This window comes from Melospiza georgiana, chromosome 16 (genome assembly GCF_028018845.1).
Source record: "Melospiza georgiana isolate bMelGeo1 chromosome 16, bMelGeo1.pri, whole genome shotgun sequence".
NCBI lineage: Eukaryota > Metazoa > Chordata > Aves > Passeriformes > Passerellidae > Melospiza > Melospiza georgiana.
In genome coordinates this window covers 14,662,781-14,684,777 of record NC_080445.1, presented here as the reverse complement: position 1 = coordinate 14,684,777, position 21,997 = coordinate 14,662,781, and the positions used below count along the sequence as shown (strand labels likewise).

General features: G+C 48.4%; 1 protein-coding gene across 2 annotated transcripts in view; it reads right to left on the bottom strand.

Annotated features, from left to right (window-relative positions):
- XPO6 (exportin 6) overlaps window positions 1-21,997 on the bottom strand; it is a 65,785-nt gene that overhangs the window by 6,403 nt on the left and 37,385 nt on the right. Inside the window, exons 9-21 of one of the 2 annotated variants that reach the window (XM_058035264.1) lie at window positions 21,154-21,263; window positions 18,213-18,321; window positions 16,427-16,519; window positions 14,330-14,399; window positions 12,409-12,568; window positions 10,356-10,448; window positions 9,001-9,145; window positions 8,305-8,451; window positions 5,420-5,609; window positions 4,601-4,756; window positions 3,354-3,468; window positions 2,702-2,873; window positions 989-1,150 (exon numbers count right to left, since the gene is read on the bottom strand). In XM_058035264.1, coding sequence (XP_057891247.1) covers window positions 989-1,150; window positions 2,702-2,873; window positions 3,354-3,468; window positions 4,601-4,756; window positions 5,420-5,609; window positions 8,305-8,451; window positions 9,001-9,145; window positions 10,356-10,448; window positions 12,409-12,568; window positions 14,330-14,399; window positions 16,427-16,519; window positions 18,213-18,321; window positions 21,154-21,263 — 1,722 coding nt within the window. The remainder of the gene's footprint in view (window positions 1-988; window positions 1,151-2,701; window positions 2,874-3,353; window positions 3,469-4,600; window positions 4,757-5,419; window positions 5,610-8,304; window positions 8,452-9,000; window positions 9,146-10,355; window positions 10,449-12,408; window positions 12,569-14,329; window positions 14,400-16,426; window positions 16,520-18,212; window positions 18,322-21,153; window positions 21,264-21,997) is intronic. The other variant, XM_058035265.1, reaches the window with a different exon arrangement.

The following is a 21,997-nucleotide window of genomic DNA, read 5'->3' as shown; positions in this document are numbered from 1 at the left end:
AAGGCCAGGCTGGGCAGGGCTGGGAGCAGCCTGGGACAGTGGGAGGTGTCCCTGCCATGGCAGGGGTGGAATGGGATGAGCTTTCAGGTTTCTTCAACCCAAACCAGTCCATGATTCTCTATTCCCCAGGGTAAAGCCTGTCAGGTGTTAACCCCTGACCCACATCAAGGCTTGCTGTACAGCACTCACTAAGTCCATGGAAAACAAAAGACACTCAGGAAAACTTCCCAGCACTGGCAGCTCTCCCCAGGGCCAATCACAACACTCAGAACTAAATGGCTCAGTGGCAATAATATATTTTTATTGCAGGATGAGGCTTGCAAAAAAATTAACATTCCTTCCTCATGCCTGCATGGCTCTGTGCCTTGTGAGCTCAGCAGCTGGGTCACTCCTCAGCAACTTTCATTTTCAGCAGTCTGAGGAGGCAAAACCTCCCTCAGGCTCATCTAAACCCATCACCCACATGTGCCCAGGTGGGACCCTCACAAGAACAGACACTGAGGGGCTGGAGCGTGTCCAGGGAAGGGAACAGAGCTGAGGAGGGGCTGGAGCACCAGGAGGGGCTGAGGGAGCTGGGAAGGGGCTCAGCCTGGGGAAAAGGAGGCTCAGGGGGGCCCTTGTGGCTCTGCACAGCTCCTGACAGGAGGGGACAGCCGGGGGAGTCCCAGGGAACACGGACAGGAGGAGAGGGAATGGCCTCAAGTGCCAGGGGAGGTTTAGGTTGGATATTGGGAAATTCCTTCATGGAAAGGGTGGTCAGGCACTGGCACAGCTGCCCAGAGCAGTGGTGGGGTCACCATCCCTGCAGGGATTTAAATGCCATGTGGATGTGGCACTTGGGGACATGTTTAGTGGTGGCCTTGGCAGTGCTGGGGGACTGAGTGGACTCAATCTCAGAGGGCTTTTCCATCCTTAATGATTCTGTGATTCCCTGTTTAGTGCTGCCCTGCAGGACAGGCTCTGGGCAGTGCTGGGAAAGGTGAGTTACCTGCATGATGGCACTGAACTGGGCTTCATTCTCCATCTGCTCCTCTGCCACTCCCCTCTGCACGCTGGCCAGCACGCTGGATTTGAAGAAGTACCTCCAGTTGTGGTGCAGCACCCGGAAGAGCAGCTCAAACAGCTCTGCCTTCACATCAGGGGATGAGCGCTGCCAGGAGAGGGGACAGAGCTCAGGGCAGGCTCCTTCCTGGGATCCCACCCTCCCCTGGGTCCCACCCACCCATCACAGCACTTCTAAGGGAGCAGCAGCCCCAGCAGCTGTAGGATCATACTGGAAACACATCCCTGACTCTGAGCTCTACCTCCTGCTTTGACCTCCTCCCTAATTTTAGCTTCTCTTGAAATCCCTGACAAAATCCTCCACCCACTCTGTTTCCAATCCCACTGGCTGCTCCCCCCCAGGGTGTTTTCCCTCCACACTTGCAGCTCGTGGAAATTCAAAGCTTCACTGCTGCCACTAATACCTTGGGGTTTAAGTTCTTCTGTTTTGTTTTTCTGTGCAGCTTTTAGCTTTATATTAAGTGTTACTGGGATCTTTTCACAGGGTGGTGAAGACAACACAATCCTGTTCTAGCTGGAGACTCAAGGACAGTCTCTTCAAACTTCAGGCCCAAAGCATGAACAATGTGAAAAGAAGAGGGTGGGCAAGCAAGGAGGATGAAACTTCATAATTTGAAACCGTTAATTGGACAGTTGGCTCCTGTATGCAAATGGACTAAAACTTATAAAAATGTGAGATTTTGAGACCAAACTCTTTTGTTTCCATCTTGGAGCCCCTCAGGCAGAGCCATGACTGTGGAGGATGGGTCCAAAGAGAGATGGAGACTCCCAGTGCCACTGAGGGTCCCAACTGCTGCTCCCCCAGACACACCTGACTGTCACTGCTCCCCCACACACCCCTCACTGTCACTGGGTGTTCTCTGCTCTCCCTCCCTGTCAGAGCAGGGAACACATCCAGCCTTTGTCTGACTGGAGCTGGGATCCCTCCCATTCCCATTTCCCAGTATCAGGGGGGTGGTAACTCCATTCCAACCACACAAAGGCTGTGGCACAAACCCCCAAATCCTGACCTGGATTTCCAGGTAGTTTAAAAGCAGTCCCAGGACAGCTCCCACCTCTTCCCATGCCCACACAGGACCTGAGCTCTGCTACTGCCAGGGTGTGGCCTTGGAAGACACTTCAATAAAAATCCACTTCATTCCTCTTAATTCCATCTAGCCTCTGTTCCAGCTCCATAAGGCATCACCACTCCCCTGTAGCCATGATATTTTCTAAAAAATCCTTTCCCTAGGATTTTTCCTCCTGAGAAGCTGAAAGGCCTCAGGAACAAAATGTAAACAATGATTATCTGCTGCTGTGGAATGCAACAGGTGCATCTGTGATTGGTCTCATGTGGTTGTTTCTCATTAATGGCCAATCACAGTCAGCTGGCTCGGACTGTCTGTCTGAGACACAAACCTTTGTTATCATTCTTTCCTATTCTATTCTTAGCCAGCTTTCTGATGAAATCCTTTCTTCTATTAGTTTAGTATAGTTTTAATATAATATATATCACAAAATAATAAATCTAGCCTTCTGAAACATGGAGTCAACATTCTTATCTCTCTTGTCTCCTCCCTCATCCTGGGACCCCTGTGAACACCATCACACCTCCCCAGCAATGCCTCCCCTGCCCTGCCCTGCCCTGGGAGCTGAATACCTCTGCAATGATGGGATAGACCTGCTCCATGCACAGGGAGATCACACTGGGCAGGAAGGGTTTGAACACCTGGCCTGGCTCCTGCACCACCACCTGCAGGATCTTCAGGAACTTCTCCACCACGCGGCAGCCCGTGCTGCCCTCGTGCAGGATGCTCTCTGCCAGCTGCTCCCTGGGACACAAACAGCCATTAGGGACATCCCCAGGGATCCAAAGGCTCACCTGCTTCACAGGAAAATTGGTGATGCCTCTAAAGGCTCCTTTAATACTGGCCAAGTACATGGAGGCACAGAAGGGAGGGAGGTTTGACTGAGGGTTGACAGACCCCCCCCTCCCCAGGAAAAGATGAGTGAGGGGACACTCTGAGACCTTGGGCAGGAGCTAAGAGGGGATGTGAGAGTCCAGTTCAGCACCCCACACAGCCAGGAAGTCTGTGGGAGAGTTGGGATTGCACAATGGCAGCTGTGACTGATGGACATGCACTGGGTCTCTCCACACTTGGAAGTGTTTTCCTCAGATTCGGCCCTGGGATGTGACAAAAGTCACAAAGGCTGCAAACAGCCCCCTTTAGGGACAGGGACCAGCTGGCTGAGCAGCTCCTCAGATAAACCTTCCTGAGGGTAAGAAAGAAGTGACCAGGGCTGGGCAGTACCTGGTGAACATGTTCAGGAAGGTCTGTATGATCTGCTCAGTGAAAGGCACTCCCATCTGCACCCTCAGGCCTTGGAACAGGGTGAGGAAAAAGCTCAGCATCTCATCTGTCACATCTAAGAGAGGAGAAAAGCAACAAGAACATGTTAACATCCAAGTGCATCAAAAAGTCTTTTATGTTTAAGTCTGAAGTTTGCTTCTCCTATTCAGGGAACCCCATTTACTCTTGGGAATTTACCAACAGGGTTGTCTGAGAAACTGAAACCATCAGCTGGTTCCTACAGGGCTTCAGCAGTGTTTATCCCTTTTCAAAACCTGCCAGGGATGACCAGCACAGGCAGCACCCAGCCCCTCAGAACAACCAAAATCCTGCCAGCAAGGCCTCAGTGTGCTCAGAGTGCTGGGACAAAGCCCAGGGGCAGCTCCAGGCCCAACTCCAGTGCTCACTGCTCATTCAGGGTTAACAGGAAACACCAGGAAATCCAAAACACCCACAGAGCTCGGGGTGGAGGAGACAGAGTCCAGCTTGTTTTTTTGGCAGGAACTGAGAAGACCCTTCTATCCTCAGAAGTGAGCACGTGGTGCTGCAGGGAGCTGATCAGCACCCAGCTGATCCTTCACCCATCCCAATAAACACTGGATGACCAAGCTGGAGCTGCTCAACTCCTCTCTCATCACACAGCCTTTGATAAGGCAATAAATAGCAATTGATGAGGCTGTTCTGAAGACAACAGCTCCCTGGAGTCACAGCACCTTTGCTGCTGCCTTGGATCCTCTGCATTTCACTGCTTTTGTCTCCCCTCAACCCCCACCACTGATAAAATCCCACCCAGCTCCAAGGGGAACAGGAGGAAGCATCTGATGTGACACAAAATGCAAACTGGTGGCCAGCAGGCTGTGAAGTGACAGTCCTGGCTCCATCTCAGTGAAAGAAACCCCCAAATCCCACATCATTTGACCCAGTCTGATGATAACTATTCCTCTTAATGGTAAATACAGCCAGAGAGGGTATTTTAAAGCTCTTTTTTTTTGGTTTTTTTGTGCTCAGGACCAGCTCCTCTTTGAAACTGTGACAACCCTGCCTGGATCCTGGCTGGCAGGGATGTCCCTTCAGCCCAGCTCTCCCAGCACACCCAGGCACAGCAACCCCACACACTCCACAGCCACACCACAGCTCTGCTGCTGCTCTGGGTGTCACCAGGAGCTCAGAAAGCTACTCACAGCATGACCCCTGGCCTGAGGTTATACCTGACTGATGAATGAAAGCTGGGAAGAGGGCTAGTGAGACCTGCACGGATTCTTGCAGCGACTGATAACAGATCTGCCGGGACTTGGTGGATTCTCCAGAGACACTTTCCACAATGTCTTCCAGAACGCTCAGTGTCTGGTGGATGATCACTTTGGCTGCAAAAACAAGAGGAGTGATGCTTCTTGCATGTGCCAAAACTGCTCACAGGTAAGAGGAAGAGAAATTAAGCTCACACACAGAGCAATTAAAACAAATGATGTGCGACACTGCAGATTTCAGAATGATTTTTAAAGTGATCCTCAATAAAAAAACCCCAAATCATGGCAAACCAGGCCCAAAGCAGCAGTTACATTTATATATATATATATATATATTCAGCAGTTTCCCTGCACCCTTGTCCTCCTATTTAAATTCCTCCTATTTAAATAAACCCTCTCCAGTACTTTCCAAGGAAGAAATTCTTATTTTCCCCCTTCACTTTTTACAACCACGATCTTTGTTAACGCTGCTTCCAGCCAGTTTTCCAATACTACACAAGAGGCTGTTCAGTATTCCCAATGCAATCCTTACTATTTAAACTTTTATCCCAACCATGATCCCAGGAAGACAGCACTCTAATGGAAGAATTTACAGGTGACCTGAGATGAGAGTGCCCTGTACAGAGCAGAAAAAACCTCTAAAAACAGAAATAAAACCCAACCTGCTCCTTCGCCACCCTCCCCGTATGCGAAACAATTTCTCAGCCAAAATAACCACTGTGAAATCAGCTTAATGACACTCCCCAGAGCAGCAGGAGTGAGCAGGGCTCTGGTACTTACTGTCCTCCAGCTGCACCTTCCTCTGGGGCAGGCTGGCCGTGGCCTTGAGCTGCCGGTAGTCGCGGGTGAGGGCGGACACGAGGCTGGCGTGGTTGGTGGAGCGCACGGCCCACTGCTGCTCGCTCTCGGGCAGGTTGGGCCAGGGCAGCAGCAGCACGTTGGACAGAGCCCTGCACACCAGCACCTGGGCCTGGCAGGGACAGCAAGCACAGCCACTGAATGCCTGGGGTGGGAGGAGTGGTGCTCCAGATTGCAAGGCAAGATGTATTCTGTTACCATCTGTATGGCAGATTATCTTTGGTCAAGTGGGCAGTTTGCCTTATCAGCCTCTGAGTGGCCACAATCACTTCTCCCTTGGGAGGGGACATTGCTGATAACAGCTATTGAATGTCACTGCATGGCTGATAAGAACTACAGCATCCCATTGGGAGATGTGAGCCCAGAGGGAGGAGCCAAGCATTGCTACCCAGATAAAACCCAGAGGGAGGAGCCAAGCATTGCTACCCAGATATAATCCAGGGGGAGGAGCCAAGCATTGCTACCCAGATAAAATCCAGGGGGAGGAGCCAAGCATTGCTACCCAGATATAATCCAGGGGGAGGAGCCAAGCATTGCTACCCAGATAAAATCCAGGGGGAGGAGCCAAGCATTGCTACCCAGATAAAATCCAGAGGTTTTGAGACACCAGCACGGCTTCTCCATGGGATTCCCCGGAGGAGCAGCAGCTGCCTCTTCTTCCACTGGATCTTCAGAGGAAGAATACATCCTTCTCTACAGGATCCCCCTTTGCTCCAACAGAACCACCCCTGACACTGCAGGAGGGCTGCAGCCACATTTCCAATGGGACTGCTGCCAACACCCTGACCCACAGGGTGTCAGGTTGTGAACTCTGTCAGTGTTGTTTTAATTTACTACATTGTTCATATTTTTATTTTCTTCCCTATTAAAGAACTGTTAGTTCCTGCTCCCATATTTTTGCCTGAGAGCTCCTTAATTTAAAATTTATTGCAATTCAGAGGGGTGGGGAGGGTTCACAGTCTCCATTTCAGGGGAGGCTCCTGCCTCCCTTAGCAGACTCCTGTCTTTCCAAACCAAGACAACTGGTGGAATGGCTTGGGTGGGAAGCGAGGGCAAAGCTCATGGTGTTCCACCCCTGCTTTGTGCACCTCTGGTGTGTGGGGTGAGGCTCTGCAGAGCTGCTTGGACACTGAGGATGGATTGCAGCTCCCAAAACACCCACACAGGTGAGTATCAACCCTGAGCTCCTGTACCCACAATGAGAGGTGGGAGCAGAAACCACCTACAAGAGCCCAGACAGCACCAAGGTTGGACTAACAGCAAAACCATTGAATAATGGAATGGTTTGGGTTGAAGGGACCTTAAAGGTCACAAACTTCCAACCCCCTGTCCCAGGCAGGGACACCTGCCACCAGACCAGGCTGCTCCAAGTCCAGCCTGTCCTTGAACACTTCTAGAGATGGGGCAGCCACAACTTCTCTGGGCAACATTAATCAAAGAGACAAAGTTTTAACTTTTTTCCCAAGGTAATTTTTGCTAGAGCACAAGCCTGGAGTGAGGTGATATTTTATGGCTCTCCAAGACAACAGCAGTGCTCACTATTCAACAGCAGAACTCGAGCCTAAATGAAAACAACCAGCCCTGCAAAGACAGAGAGAAGCAAAGCTCCAGGATTTAAGGCCTGGAAGCAGCTCCCAGTTCTGTCAGCCTTCCCTGCAGCAGTAAATCTCTGCTGCTTATAAAAACAAAGATGATTTTACTTTCATTATTCCTTGTCTGGTTTACATGCTGAGCTTCTGCACTTGTGCAGCACTTGGTGCTTCCCTGCCAGCACAACACAACCATATCCCAGCACTGTGGCTTTTCAGTGTCATAAATACAATACATTTATATTATTTACATTGCTTCTGCAATATAAATACTCCAGTTTCACAAAAACCTCTTTGTGTAGGTCAGAATCAGCGTGCCTGTACTGTGAAGATGATGCATAAATGGGGATGGTGTCAACAAAAGAGAAAATAATTAGATCTAAGAGGTGCAATTGTGTTTTTTCCTTGTGCTGTTCCTCAAAATAGGTCATTAATTACATGCAATATCACTGTAATTTGTGGATATACACAATATAGAGAAGGTTGCTGATTTTTGATGTTATCCCTGTCCTGGATTGTCAAGCAAATTGTATTCTATTTACCATCTGTAACGCTGTTGTCTTCTGTTAAGTGGGAAGTTTTCCTTATCTCTTCCACAACTGGGGAGATATCAGCTGATAACAGCTATTGAATGTCAGTGCATGGCTGATAAGAACTACAGCATCCCACTGGGAGATGTGAGCCCAGAGGGAAGAGCCAAGCATTCCCAACTGGACATACTCTGGAGGTTCTGGAGCACCAGCATGGCTTCTCCACTGGATTCCCCAGAGGAACAGGAGCTGCCTCTCCCACTGGATCTTCAGAGGAAGAATACACCTTTCTACAGGATCCCTGCTCCAACAGAACCACCCCTGACACTGCAGGAGGACTGAGCCACAATTCCAATGGGACTGCTGCCAACACCCTGACCCACAGGGTGTCAGGTTGGGTTCTGACTCAGTGCTGTTTTAGTTTACTGCATTGTTTATTCTTTTATTTTCTTCCCTATTAAAGAACTGTTATTTCCTGCTCCCATAATTTTTGTTGCCTGAAAGCCCCTTAATTTGAAATTTAGAGCAATTTGGAGGAAGGGGGTTTACATTTTCCATTTTGGGGGAGGCTCCTGCCTTCCTTAGCACACACCTGTCTCCAAACCAAGACAATCCCTCAGCACCTGAGGCACATCTTCCCAAGGACAGAACCTTCATTGGCATGTGGGACAGCTGTGGGTGAACTGACCTTGTCGGGGAGGCGCTGGGCAGAGGTGTCAGTGATCCTGTTGAACACCTTCTGCACTGCTGGGATGCTGATCAGGAACACCGGGCGCACCGTGGTGGCCAGGGACACCAGCAGGTGGCACGCAGACAGCAGCAGCTTCTCTTGCACCTGAGACACACAGGGGTGGTCAGTCCCACCAGCACACACAGCCAGGATCAGCTCACTGAGCCCCCAGGACCTGGAGGGGTGCAGGCTCTGATTCCAGGGAACAGAGACAGGATGAGAGGAAATATGCCAGGGAAGCTTTAGATTGGATTTTGGGAAAAGTTCTTCATGGAAAGGGTGCTCAAGGCAGTGTGGAGTCCCCATCCCTGGAGGGATTTAACAGCTCTGTGGATGTGGCATTTTTAGTGGTGGCCTTAGCAGTACTGGAGAAATGGTTTAGACTTGATCTTAGAGAGCTTTTCCTAAACAATTCTATGATTTATTAGTCAACCAGAGCATAGTTTAATTCCCTTAATACTAGGAGAGAGAGAATTTCCTGCTTTCAAGCCATAAAATCATTAGACTGAGTTTAAAAGCCTTTAAGTTGCTTATGCTTGCATTAGCCTGACCTGCAGTGTTGTCAGGACACTTCCCATGGCTCTGGGCCACAGCCCAGCTCCCAGCCCACCCCAGCTGAGCAGAGTGCAGCCCCCAGCCATAGGGGGGCAGTACCTTGGAGCTGATGAGGGGGGTGATGGCCTCCAGTGCTGTGGACACCAGGGAGATGAACTGCTCGGGGTTCTGCCGGTGCACCTCGCTGTAGAACTGGGCCAGCCAGTGAGCGTAGGCCTGCAGGGCTGCCAGGGACTGGGCGTGCCTGGGGACACCAGGGGACACAGTGAGCAGTGCAACAGGACACAGGAGAGGTGTTTCAGGCAGCAGGGTTTGTAAAAAATCCTTACTCTCCTTTAGTTTTAGTTCTGGACTCACCAAGGCAAAGGTGGGAACTGATAAAGCCAAGTTATCATCAACTGGTACCTGACTGTAAACACAGCTGATAATCACACTCCTGTCAGGTGAGGGTTGAGTCAGGATGTCCCTCAATTTCACAGAGGTGGCCCCCAAATGTGGGACAGTGCTGCTTTCTCAGGCAAGCATTAAAAAATGGATCACAGGTTTCTTCAGGGACAGGGAGAAGGGTGAACCCTTGCTGACAGAAAACACCTCCCCAATTATTGTAAACCAGAAAAACCTTTACAACAAGATCACCTGCACCAATTTCAGTGCCATTAACTTGGGATTAGTAGGAGAAATCCCATTAGTTCTACAGTGATATGGTGAAATCTAGAGGAGGTCTACAAGGAGCTGCTGAAGGTGCAATTACAAACCAGAACAAGTGTTCAAACCTTAAATTCTGCTCACAGAGCTCCAGCTGGCAAGGAACAGGTTTGTGTGCACAGCCTCAGCAAGGGAGGGTCCCTACAAGTCTGTCACAGAGGGAGGTGACCTGTGACCAGCAGCACCAAGATTTCACACTGAATGGCAGTGCCTGGATGGCAGCTGTTTGTCCCAGAAATGGCTTGCACAGCTGCAAGGGTTATGTTTGTTTTGGAAGAAAAAGATCTGAAACCCTCAGCTGGGAAAAAGCTCTTTTACCTGAGCCCCAGATCTGACTTTGGTAGCAAAAAATCCATCAACTGGATTTATAAATAAACTACACATTACACAGTGGATCCATTTCTTTAAAATACCACTGTTGTAACACTTATTTCCTCATTAATTACCCTGCTTTTACAGCCACCAGCACAGGGCACAATCCCAGTTTGCTCTCAGAGCTGATTTAAGGGGCACTTTTCCTTCTCAGCACAAACATGTTTTCCCTTAAACAACCTGGGTACTTCCATTAGAGCAAAGACTGGTCCAAAATGCTGGCAGCTGACTTTCCTCAGCTGAAAAAGGTGCTTTCCTGGGGAGCTGCCAAGGGCTGGGGAGGCTGTTTCCCAGAGGATCTGCCAAGGAGGGGTCTGAGCAGCAGCTCCAAGCCTTGCCCACCCTGTGAGTGCCCAGTTGGGTGCAGCCCCACTCACACATCGATGAGGTCAGGTTTCAGCACGGAGGGAACGGCGGTTTCGATGTTGTACAGTTTGATTTGGGATCCATACAACGTCACCTTCACCAACCTGCAGGTGCAAACACACATGGCAGCAAAGGGATTGTACAGATCTGCTCCAGCATCTGAGCTAGTGCAGCTCTTCCCCAGTCTGGGTGGATATTTAGCTAATACACAAATGAGATTTTGATCATTTAGCTTAAAATCATTCAGAGCCTACTGCGCTGTTTGGGGTAACATGGGACAAGTGAGATGCTCCTGCACAGAAATGAAAACACAAAACCTGTGTAAAAGCCTGAAATTCTCCCATTTGTAACTATGTGCTAATTAAGTATCTAGGAGAGGATAAGAAAACATCTGCCCCTTCAGCTTTCACAGGTCTTTTCATTGAAGAGAAGAATCATGGAAACACTGAGGTTGGAAAAGGCCTTGAAGATCACAAAGTTCAACCTGGGGAGCCCCCTCAAACGAACTGCATCAAAAGGTGACAGGTCAGAAAAGCCAAACACACTCTGTGGTCACTGTCTATTGGATTAGAAAGTTACAAACTATCTTGCAACAAAGAACTTGGGGCCATCTTGGACTATGGCCAACTGCTTGCTGCCTTATAAAACTCATTGTCACCGTGATATTTTATGAAAAATCCCTTCACCAGGATTTCTTCTCCTGGGAAGCTTCAGCTTCTCCTTGTTTTGTTGCTTTGGAATGTGATTTGGAGAATTGTTTACTCAGCATGTGAATTGGTAATTTAATGACCAATCACAGCCAGCTGTGTTGGACTTGCTGAGTCTGTCACAGGTTTTTATTATCATTCTTGTTTTAGCCTTCTGATGCATCCTTTCTCTTTCTTTCATATAGTTTTAGTATATCATTCTCTTTTAATAAAACATAATATATAATGTAAAATAATATTATATTAAAAGAGAATATTATATATAATATAATATCATAAAGTAATAAATCAGCCTTCTGAGAACACAGAGTCAAATTCTCATCTCTCACCTCGTTCTGGGACCCAGAACACATGTGTGTACATGTATTCAGACCTTATTGGGCAAAAGTATCCACATTGATAATGTGGATACACTGCAGTAGAAAGAAGTAAAGGTGACAGATCAGAAAAGCCAAATACACTCTGTGATGATGTTCCAGGTTGTAAGGCAAGATGTATTCTATTACCATCTGTATGGCAGTTGTCTTTTGCCAAGTGAACAGTTTTTCCTGATCTCTTCCACAACCACTCCTCCCTCAGAGGAGGCACCTGCTGATAACAGCTATTGAATGTCACTGCATGGCTGATAAGAACTACAGCATCCCATTGGGAGATGTGAGCCCAGAGGGAGGAGCCAAGCATTGCTACCCAGATATAATCCAGGGGGAGGAGCCAAGCATTGCTACCCAGATATAACCCAGAGGTTTTGAGACACCAGCACGGCTTCTCCACGGGATTCCCCGGAGGAACAGCAGCTGCCTCTTCTTCCACTGGATCTGCAGAGGAAGAATACATCCTTCTCTACAGATCCCCCTTGCTCCAACAGAACCACCCCTGACACTGCAGGAGGGCTGAGCCACAATTCCAATGGGACTGCTGCCAACACCCTGACCCACAGGGTGTCAGGTTGGGTTCTGACTCAGTTCTAGCGTACTGCATTGTTTATTTTATCCTTTGATTTTCTTCCCTAGTAAAGAACTGTTATTTCCTGCTCCCATATTTTTTACCTGAGAGCCCCTTAATTTAAAATTTATTGCAATTCAGAGGGGTGGGGAGGGTTTACATTTTCCATTTCAGGGGAGGCTCCTGCCTTCCTTAGCAGACACCTGTCTTTCCAAACCAAGACAGGTGACTGTCCATTGAATTAGAAATTCATAAACTTTCTAGAGTTTATCACAAAGAACTTGGGACCATCTTAGACTACGGCCAAGTGCTTGCTGCCTTATAAACCTCATAGCTTTGAGATGCTGTTCTCTAAGCAATAAACCCTTCTCAGCCTGCTCCTGGTGCCCTCCCTTGCAGGCACAGCTGCACCCACCTCTCCACCACGGTGAGCGCGTCGTTGAACCTGGCGGCGAACACGTCCCCGGTGAAGTACTCGGCCAGGCGGCCCACGGCCTGCAGCAGCGAGCTCAGGTCCCTCAGCGAGCAGTGCAGCCTCCTGCAGTCGTTCTCTGCTGTGATGTTCAGCCTGTGACCTGCAGGGACACCACAGCCCATCAGCCACACAGCCACAAAGCTGAGTTTCTCTAAGGGCTGCCCCCAGAGCTGGAAATCGCTGCTCGCGCAAGGGGAGAGCGCCACGGCTCTGGGATTGATCCCTGCTGCTCCTGGGGATGGGAAACCTGGTGACAAAGTGACAGAAAGTGCCAAGTTTGTTCCAATTCTATTGTGAAACTAGCTCTGGGCCACAGGGCAGATGGCGGCACTGGCCCAGGCACTGCAGAACTCTGGAAAGGAAGCTCAGCTCTTCTGACAACACCTCAAGGGCTGATAAAGATATAAATTACTATTTCAGCCCTTTACACCTTTATTTCCTTCTGTATGGAGTGAATTCCTCCATAAACAGGAGCCTTGCTGTTTTCTGCTACCATCAAGAGCATTCCCTGCTCTGGAGAAGATGGTTTTCCAGGTGGAGAAGATACTTTTCCAGGTGGCAAGTTGGTTTTCCATATGGAAGAAGGTGGTTTTCCACATGGGAGAAGGTGGTTTTCTCATGGAGAAGGTGGTTTTCTCATGGAGAAGGTAGTTTTCCACATGGAGAATGTGGTTTTCCACATGGAGAAGGTGGTTTTCCACATGGAGAAGGTGGTTTTCCACATGAAGAAGGTGGTTTTCTCATGGAGAAGGTGGTTTTCCACATGAAGAAGGTGGTTTTCCACATGGAGAAGGTGGTTTTCCACATGGAGAAGGTGGTTTTCCACATGGAGAAGGTGGTTTTCTCATGGAGAAGGTGGTTTTCCACATGGAGAAGGTGTTTTCCACACTCCCTCTGCTGGCTGCAGTTCCAGTGATCCAGCAGCAGATTTGGGCCAGAGAATTTGTGGCTTCACTTCTGGTGTGAGGTGTGTTGTGCACTTCCATGTTTCTCAGGTACACGAAACAATCTGCTAATGAGGTTTTCGAGCCCCACACAATCCTCCTGCTGCTGCTCAGGTGTGGACACCTGGGCTCAAACATTCCAGAGCTTCTACTAAAAAAGCAAATATGTTCTCCAACACCACCTTTTGAAGAAAATCAGATTTTCTTTCCACTGACTGTATCTAATCTCAAAACAAGCTTTAAGCACCAACCTCTCCATGTTGTGCCATCAATACAAACACACAAGCCTGCGCCACATGCTCTGGGATGAGCAGGGAAGTTGTTGTCCCTTCCAGACCCATTCTGGGATTCTGTGCCACCACCCAGGGCTCAATCCAGAACTGCACCGAGCTGCTGCTGCTCCAGCCCCCAGGACAGCTTCTAACACAGCACTGAACCCCCACACATTGCTTATCCTAGGGCTGAAAGGATCCTAAAACTGGGAATATTTTTTACTAGAACTGGCTATACAAGTCACCATTTTGCCCTGTCCAGCAGTATTGAAGATGTGACAGATTCCTTTCCTGGTCACACCAGGGAATTTCAGTATTTCCTTAAACTACAGCCTGCCCTCAGGTAGATCTCACCACTGCTACTTCCCTTGTTTCTCAGGAAGGAGCTGTAGCATTTGGTGCTGCACACCTGCTTCTAACACCTCTGGTATCTTCACTTCAAATACCAGAACAAGGGAAGAACCAAGCCAATAAGAATAAATCATATTATGAGATTTCCGTCTGCTGCTGGAGTTTAACACTGAGCCATGAGGCACCACACAGGTTTGGATCAAGTGAATACAGAAAAAACAACACCAAAGCGGGTCTGGAGTGGTTTTGCAGTGATGAAATAGGGAGGAGCACAGTGTTAGAGGTGGTTATTACCTGTTCCTGAAGTGACCACGAACTGCTGGAGCCCCAGATACACTTCCAGGTTATCCTGCAGAACGGGAAACTGAAAGAGAGAAGAACTGATTGTGATCCTGGGGCTTGGCAGACAGTAACAGCCAATGACTGACTGCTCTGCCAGAGCAGAGCGCTCTCATTTCTCCCCAGTGCCTTCACACAGACATTTGGAAGAAGGGCAGGATGGGCTCTGGGTTGATCCTGCATCCCACAGCTTCCCAGGTCCTGACAGCTGTCAGGAAAACAAAGATCACTCCCCTGAAGGCACTTCCCTGTGGCAGCTCTCCTTTGCCTCTAACCCCAGCAATCAGCCTGACAAGATAATGGTCTGACAGTGCAAGTGAGGGCACACAGCAGGAATACACAGCTGGAGGCATAACCCAGCCCAAGGAGCAGAGGAGTGGCAGAGTCTGAGGTGCAGGAGGTCTGTGCTCACCCACCTCACCAGCAAGTGTCACCTTCTCAAAAGGTGAGACTTAAAAATCTCCCAAAATATTATGCAACCAGAAAGTTGAGTTCAGTGCCTCTACCAGGGTACAGAAGGGAAGCATGCAGCACTCTGCCAGCAAGCTGCAGGCTGCAGCAGTGATATTCCATGGGGAAAACAGCCGAAGGAATAAACACCACAGTCCTCATGCACCCCAGTGTGGGAGCAGAGTGTCAGCCCAGCTCCATCACTCAGCAGTGACAGCAAACATGCCAGGTCCTGCTCATACTTCAGCTAAAACATCTTTCTCAACCCTTCCAGCCTGGCACAGCTCTATTTAATTTCTGCTGGGGAAAATGGCTGAAATTGGTGGTTGGTTTGATGGAATTCTCTTGTCCATCAGCAGAAGGAGCTGCAGCCTTTCCTTGCCCAGCATGGGATGGAGTCATGGCAGCTGCTCTCCACTGCTTTAATTATTTGCCACTGCTAAACCTCCTAAACTAACCACTGCACCCACCAGCCCTGCAGCCACTGGGAAAAGCACTGGGAACTGCTGGAGAGGCTCCCACATCCCCCAATCCCCCAGCAGGAACAATGCAGGGCTCAGGAAAGCACTCCCTACCAACATGCTGTGCCTAATTACCAATGCAGTGTCTCTGCATAACTGCCTGAGGGGAGTTTAAAAAACCACAGAGCCTTCCTCATGTGGATGTGCTACTCCAAGGAAGCCACATGCTGTGCTCCATCTGATCCATCTGCTCCCTGAACACTGCTCTGCTCCTCAGTGACTCACGGCAGGGCTGCACAGCAGCCTCTCTTTGTTCCCTCCTGCTAGTGACAGGCTTTGCTTCCCTGCCTCAAGAAAAACAGCAACTGCAAAGGCACTTCAGGTCAGGCATCTCCTGCCTCTGCAGCAGCCCAGTTTTCTCTGCTCCTTGGGAATACAGTTCTGAGGTCGAGCTGTGCAGTGTTCCCAGCAGGGTTAATGCACTTGCTGAGATCTCACTGCTGTTATTTCCCTTTCTCCTCACCCAGCAAAACCCCACCTGGACTGCTCTGAATTCTGGGCCACACTTCTGTCCTCAAGATCTCCTCCTCAAAATTGTTAATAAGATGCTACAAGCCTAGACAACTTATACACCATCAAAGGTAGTGACAGCAGCTAAAGAAAAGCACTTACCCAGATCAGATCTGCTTCCCAATAGTCCAAGGCCTCTCTCCAGAATTTTTATCTAGCCTTTAATTAAAATAAAGATTCCACTCTCTTTAAAGCCCTAACAATGACACTTATCTGCCCAATTCACAGCCCTGCCTGCGAGATAAAGGCCAAGATAAACAGCCCAGAGTGGTTGCTGCCACTTCGAGAGGTGGGAATTTCTATGTCCTCCAAGCTGGACTTAGCACTGAACCACTCTCTTCAAAACACACCAGGAAATTCAACAAAGCCAAAGAAACAATTCTTTCTCTTCAATTTCTAATCTCTCATTGCAAAGTTTGCCAAGTTTTGGATGCAAGTTTTGCATCCAACCCCAAATTTCCAATTTTTTTTTTTTTTTTTTTTTTGGCACTGAGACATCTGTCAAAAAAAAAAAAATCTCCAGCAGTTGGTGCTGATTCCACGTGGCACTTTGGCCTGGGGCAGGACTTACGAGTGTGGAGAAGGCGTGAGTTGGCAGGAGCTCCATGACTTTGGCCACCACCTCCAAGCTCTGGCGCAAGTACCGCTGCCACTCCGTTTGCTGCTGCAAACAGAAGGACATGGGGTGAGCACTGCCCTTCCCTGGGTCCCCAAAGCTCTGTGTTCCCCTGGGAAGGGAGAAACCCCCCTCCCCTCAAACAGGATAATAGAGAAATGTAACTTGCATACTCCACTGGAACTTATTTTCATGTAGAATTTGTTCTGTTTTCATGCAGAATTGATAAAATCGGGGGGACAGTGCAGGAGGAGGGAGGGGAAAGAGTGGTAAGAACTTTAAAGGTGAATTAAGCAATAATTTTAACAGTAAAACACTCTTTCCATGCTCAACTACACAGGTGACTGAGAAAGAAGCTCCCTGTTACCATCATAGCCCAAACCTGCTATTAATATGAGAAGGTAAAAATGAAACAACAAACACACACAGCAACATAAACAACAGAATGAACAGCACTCTGTCCTGACTTCATTTTGTCCTTAAATAATGAACTAAAATGCTTTTCAAGTTTTATACCAAAAATTTTGAAGTTTTGCAAGTATCATTATTTGCCACCCTGTTTTAGAAGTATAAGGACAACTTCACCAGGACTGCTCAAGATAATTTATACCTTTATTTGTGACATTATTATCACCATGGAAAGGCATCCAAACATCAACATGGTCTTTACAGGAGTATGGCAGCTAATTATCCAGATGACAAAAGTGTCAAATTAATCCAGAAAATAATTAATTTTGCTTATGAAATGGAGCTGTTATCAAGCTCAGAGGCTGTGATGTGACCAGCCCTCAACACCCCAGAATTTAAAAATCTGTCTGATGCCATTTGTGATAAAATTCTCTCTGCTGCTTCACCTATCCTCATGTGACAGCTGACCTGCTCTTCCAGGGCTCTGCCCCCCCAACTTTGGCCACCACTCCACTTTGACATTTATCAGCTTCAAGGTGATTTTTATCAGTATCAACTTAGGAGAAATATCAGTATCAACTTAAACATAAGCGCTAACAAGACACAGCTTCAAGCTTTTGCTTCAGTGATATTTTAGCATTTAAATTCCCAGGTGACCAGCAAATTAATTCCAAACTAATTAAACACTTTAAATTCCAAAGGTGTCTAGACATGGACATCTAACACCTCTGACCATCAGAACACAAGGATCTAAATTTTTCCCCCAGTAAGAACCAAGTTAAAGCCAAAGGTTGCATCTCCACTGTGACTTTTGGTGAAAAGCAACTAAAGCTGTTTTACAGCTCAAACCCCACTGTCACAGACATCTTTTATGACAAATCCTTTCCTTAGATTTTTTTCTCCTGAGAAGCTGAGAGACCTCAGGAACAAAATATAAACCATGGTTATCTGCTGCTGTGGAATGCAACAGGTGGATCTTTCATTGGTCTCATGTGGTTGTTTCTGATTAATGGCCAATCACAGTCAGCTGGCTCAGACTCTGTTATTCATTATTTCTTTTTCTATTCTTAGCTAGCCTTCTGATGAAATCCTTTCTTCTATTCTTTCAGTATAGTTTTAATATAACATATATCATAAAATCATAAATCAGCCTTCTGAAACATGGAGTCAGATCCTCGTCTCTCCCCTCATCCTCAGACCCCTGTGAATGCTGTCACACCCCACACAGAAGGGAGGGGAGAAGGAGCTGTTTAGCCCATACTCCAGAGTGCAAACTCTGGAAAAGCCACTGCAGGTGGCAGCAGTGCAGGTGGCCCTGTCCTGTCCAGCTTACATCATCATCCAGGGTCTCGTCATCCAGCTCCTCCAGCTGTGCCTGGTTATACCTGAACTGGATCCGGTTCAGCACCTCTGTCAGCAACAGAACCAAGGCATCTTCGTACCTGCAGCCACCAGGGAGAGACACACAGGGCTGGGTAAAACCCTTCCAGCAAGGGAAATCTAAAACAGAGCAGTTACAGCAAGCAGAGCCCGGGATTCAAGGTATCAGCTCATTTCAGGTCACAAGGTAGCTGTAAGGAAACAGCCTTGGCAATACCCAATATCCCTCTGGAGGGGAAAGGGAGGATTGTCAGCAACAGAAACAGCCCCAGAGTTCAAAACAGGAAAAGCAGGAGCAGTTTGCCAGGAACAACACCAGGTGTCCACAAACAGGAGGCACCAAGAGCCTCTTGCAGCCTGGGCTGTCCTCAGCAGCCTCTGCTGCTCTGCTCTGGGCACTGAATGAGGAACAGGGGAACCAGGGCAGTTATTGCTGCCTTGAGCCCGTCTGTGTCAGACACCAGGACATCCCTCTGACTGCCCTGGATGGCTCAAACCCCTGCCAGGGGGCTCAGAGACCTTGGCACAGAGCCCAAGACTCCTGTGCCTTGGATTTCAACCCAATTACCAACCTTATATGAGGATTTACGAGCCACAAAAGTTTAAGCAGAATGATAGTAAGTTTGTCACAGGGTGAAAAGCAGAATTTTGGAGTTTTTAGAATGGGAGCTTGGGGTCCCAAGATGGAGGGATTTGGGTGTGCTTTGTCCTTTCTCCTTCTTCTTAGCCTCCATCTTCTGGGTGATGGTGGCACTTTTGGATTGGTTTAGAGTAGAAACACACTGTCTAACATAGGTGATAGGTATTGGAAAATGATTGTAAATAATGTACAGGTAGTTTTTAGTATAAAAAGATAACATTGCCCTGAGGGTGATCAGTGTGCCACCGACTGACCTGCTGTACAGATCTCAGTGGGAGAGAAAAGAATGTTATAGATAACAGAGAATAAACAACCTTGAGAACCAGAACAGAACAATCCTGACTCCTTCTTCGGTTGCCAGGCTAGGAAAAAGAGATTTTCTAACACATCTCGGGGTCATCCTGACCTCAGAGACCCCTGAGATGTCTGTGCTGCTGTCTCCTCCCCCACACTGAAATTCAGGCCCTTCTCCCCTGAAACAAAGGCAGCCCCTCTTCTGCTTGCACTGTAACATGTCACTGAAATGTCCCTGCACCTTTGGGAGTCAAGGGGCTGGGACAGAGCACACCAGAGAGCCAACAGAAATAATGCCAAGCTGCAAACCCAGCAGAGCACCCAACCACAACACCAAAACTTCAGGGATTTCAAGCAGGGTTAGTCTGCTTTTTCCTTGAAAAATCTCCTTCACAAAACAGCTGGGGTCTCATTAAAAAAATCCTGTTTTTTTTTCTAGGGAAAATCAGGTTGGAAAAACAGGCATTAAAAAGGAGTAACAGACGCAGAGCATGACGCAAGCCAAGTGTCAGATGTGACAGTCAGCTGTGCCACCAGCCAGGCAGCTGCAAGCTCTGGGCAAGGTGGTGTAACCTTGCATTGGGCAACTTCTGCAGTGGTGAAAGTGGCACTGTGTACAAAATGCAGAGTTTCTGCAGCACAGAACAGGAAATGTCCTCAGTGGCCCTGTGGTGTCACCACTCCCAGGCTGCCCAGCTCAGGGTTCCCATGGCTCAGGGTGTGCAGGGACGTGGAGATGTCAGAGCTGCCACTGGGGACAAACAGCACAGCCCCAAGCACTCCCAAGCTTTATTTAGGGTTTTGTAGGCTGACAGACCCAGGGACAGCTTTCTGTTACAATTTGCTCCATGACAAGCTGGGTGACACCAAGACAACACGCACGGCATGCATGTTAGGAGCAAATCATGAAGTTCCAACCCAGAATCTACTTCTTGAGAAATTCAAACCCCACAGTTCCCATGTTGAAAGGAGGAGCTCTACTCTACAGTAGTTCCACTTTTCCTTGTGGTTATGATGCCAGGCTGGCTTTAAAAAAACAACTGCTGCTATTCAGGGTGCTCAAGGGAAAGAATATTCCTTCTGCACTCAGCAGAACTAAACATGGCACAAACCATGGACCTCAAAACCCAAACAACTCCCCAGGTTATTCACCAGATTTTTAAAGTGGCAGCAAAGAGACTCTTCTCAAACAAAACCCACCCATTCCAGGGTCAGCATCTGCCAAGGAAGAGCTGCCAACCACTGTTGCAGCTAATACACACAGTGGTAAGCAAGTGCAACTTTTGACTTCCAGTCTCATCTGTATTTCTCAGAAACACATCCCCTATTTAAACAGGAAGTTTTAAATCCTAATTAAATAAAATTTGTTTCCTAATTCATTAATTAGTTGTATGAGCTGAGTGAACACTAAGTAAGCAACTTGTGTTGTAGTTTCCTCCTCTAATTTGTGCTAAAATTTGCTCCAGTTCTATTTTAGACTACAAAGCTTCCTTCCTCTGCCTGCAAGGTTCACACACAACATATGTAAGTGCCAGTTTGTCTACCCAAACCTGCTCAGCCTGAGTTCTTGTGAATGAGTGTGAAACATTGAGGATAATGCTTTTTATACTACATGATTTTCTTTTAGATTTTTCTTTTAGAAAAAGAAAGGACTCAACCACACAGGAGGCTGCTCTAAGCAGTAGCTTATTTCTCACAGCTCTTCCATGGTGACCACAAAGTCTCTTTGCTGCTGAAGGAAAAAATCCTTCCACCCTGGGAGGGTGGGCAGGCCCTGGCACAGGGTGCCCAGAGAAGCCCCTGGATCCCTGGCAGTGCCTGAGGCCAGGCTGGATGGGGTTTGGAGCAATGGAAGGTGTCCCTGCCATGGCAGGGGTGCAATGGGATGAGTTTTAAGGTTCCTCACCCCAGCCCATGCCATGATTCCAGCTGTGCCACCCTGGCAGCCCCCAGCCCTCACCTGTTGAGCACTGCTTCCTTGTCTGCCAGGCGACTTTTGATTTTGCTGGTCAGATAGTCCAAGAAGAGTGTCCAGATGTCCAAGCAAGAAAAGTAACCTTCATGTGTAGGCTGAAAGGCACCAAAATTCCCAATGAGTACCACAAGCTATGGCAAGATGGATTTCACACAGTGAAAACAGGAGTTAACATGCACTTCAACCCATGGGAAGAGCTTCTTGCCTTACTGGAACAGCTCTAGGATGTCACTGGAGAGATTCAGAGCTGTCCAAAGATGAACAAGAGCTTTTGTACAAGGGCTGGAACCAGGAATTACAAGGCTGGTCTCAGTGCTGACCCATCTCATGGCTGGCTACACCAGTTTCCAGCTTTCCAGGGCCTGAAGGGGCTCCAGGAGAGCTGGAGAGGGACTGGGGACAAGGGATGGAGGGACAGGACACAGGGAATGGCTCCCACTGCCAGAGGGCAGGGATGGATGGGATATTGGGAATGAGGAATTGTTCCCTGTGAGGGTGGGGAGGCTCTGGCACAGGGTGCCCAGAGCAGCTGTGGCTGCCCCTGGATCCCTGGCAGTGCCCAAGGCCAGGCTGGGCAGGGCTGGGAGCAGCCTGGGACAGTGGGAGGTGTCCCTGCCATGGCAGGGGTGGCACTGGATGGGTTTTAATGTCCTTTCCAACTCAAATAATTCCATGATTCTGTGATATTATGAAGCTGTTTCCTTGTCATTGTTCCTGTGTAAATGGGGCTGAGCTGCACTGACAGCTTCTACAGCAAGGTAAAACCAACCTAAAGCCACAAGGCCTGGGGGCTTTAATACAAAAACTAAAAGCTACAAGAAAGCCACAG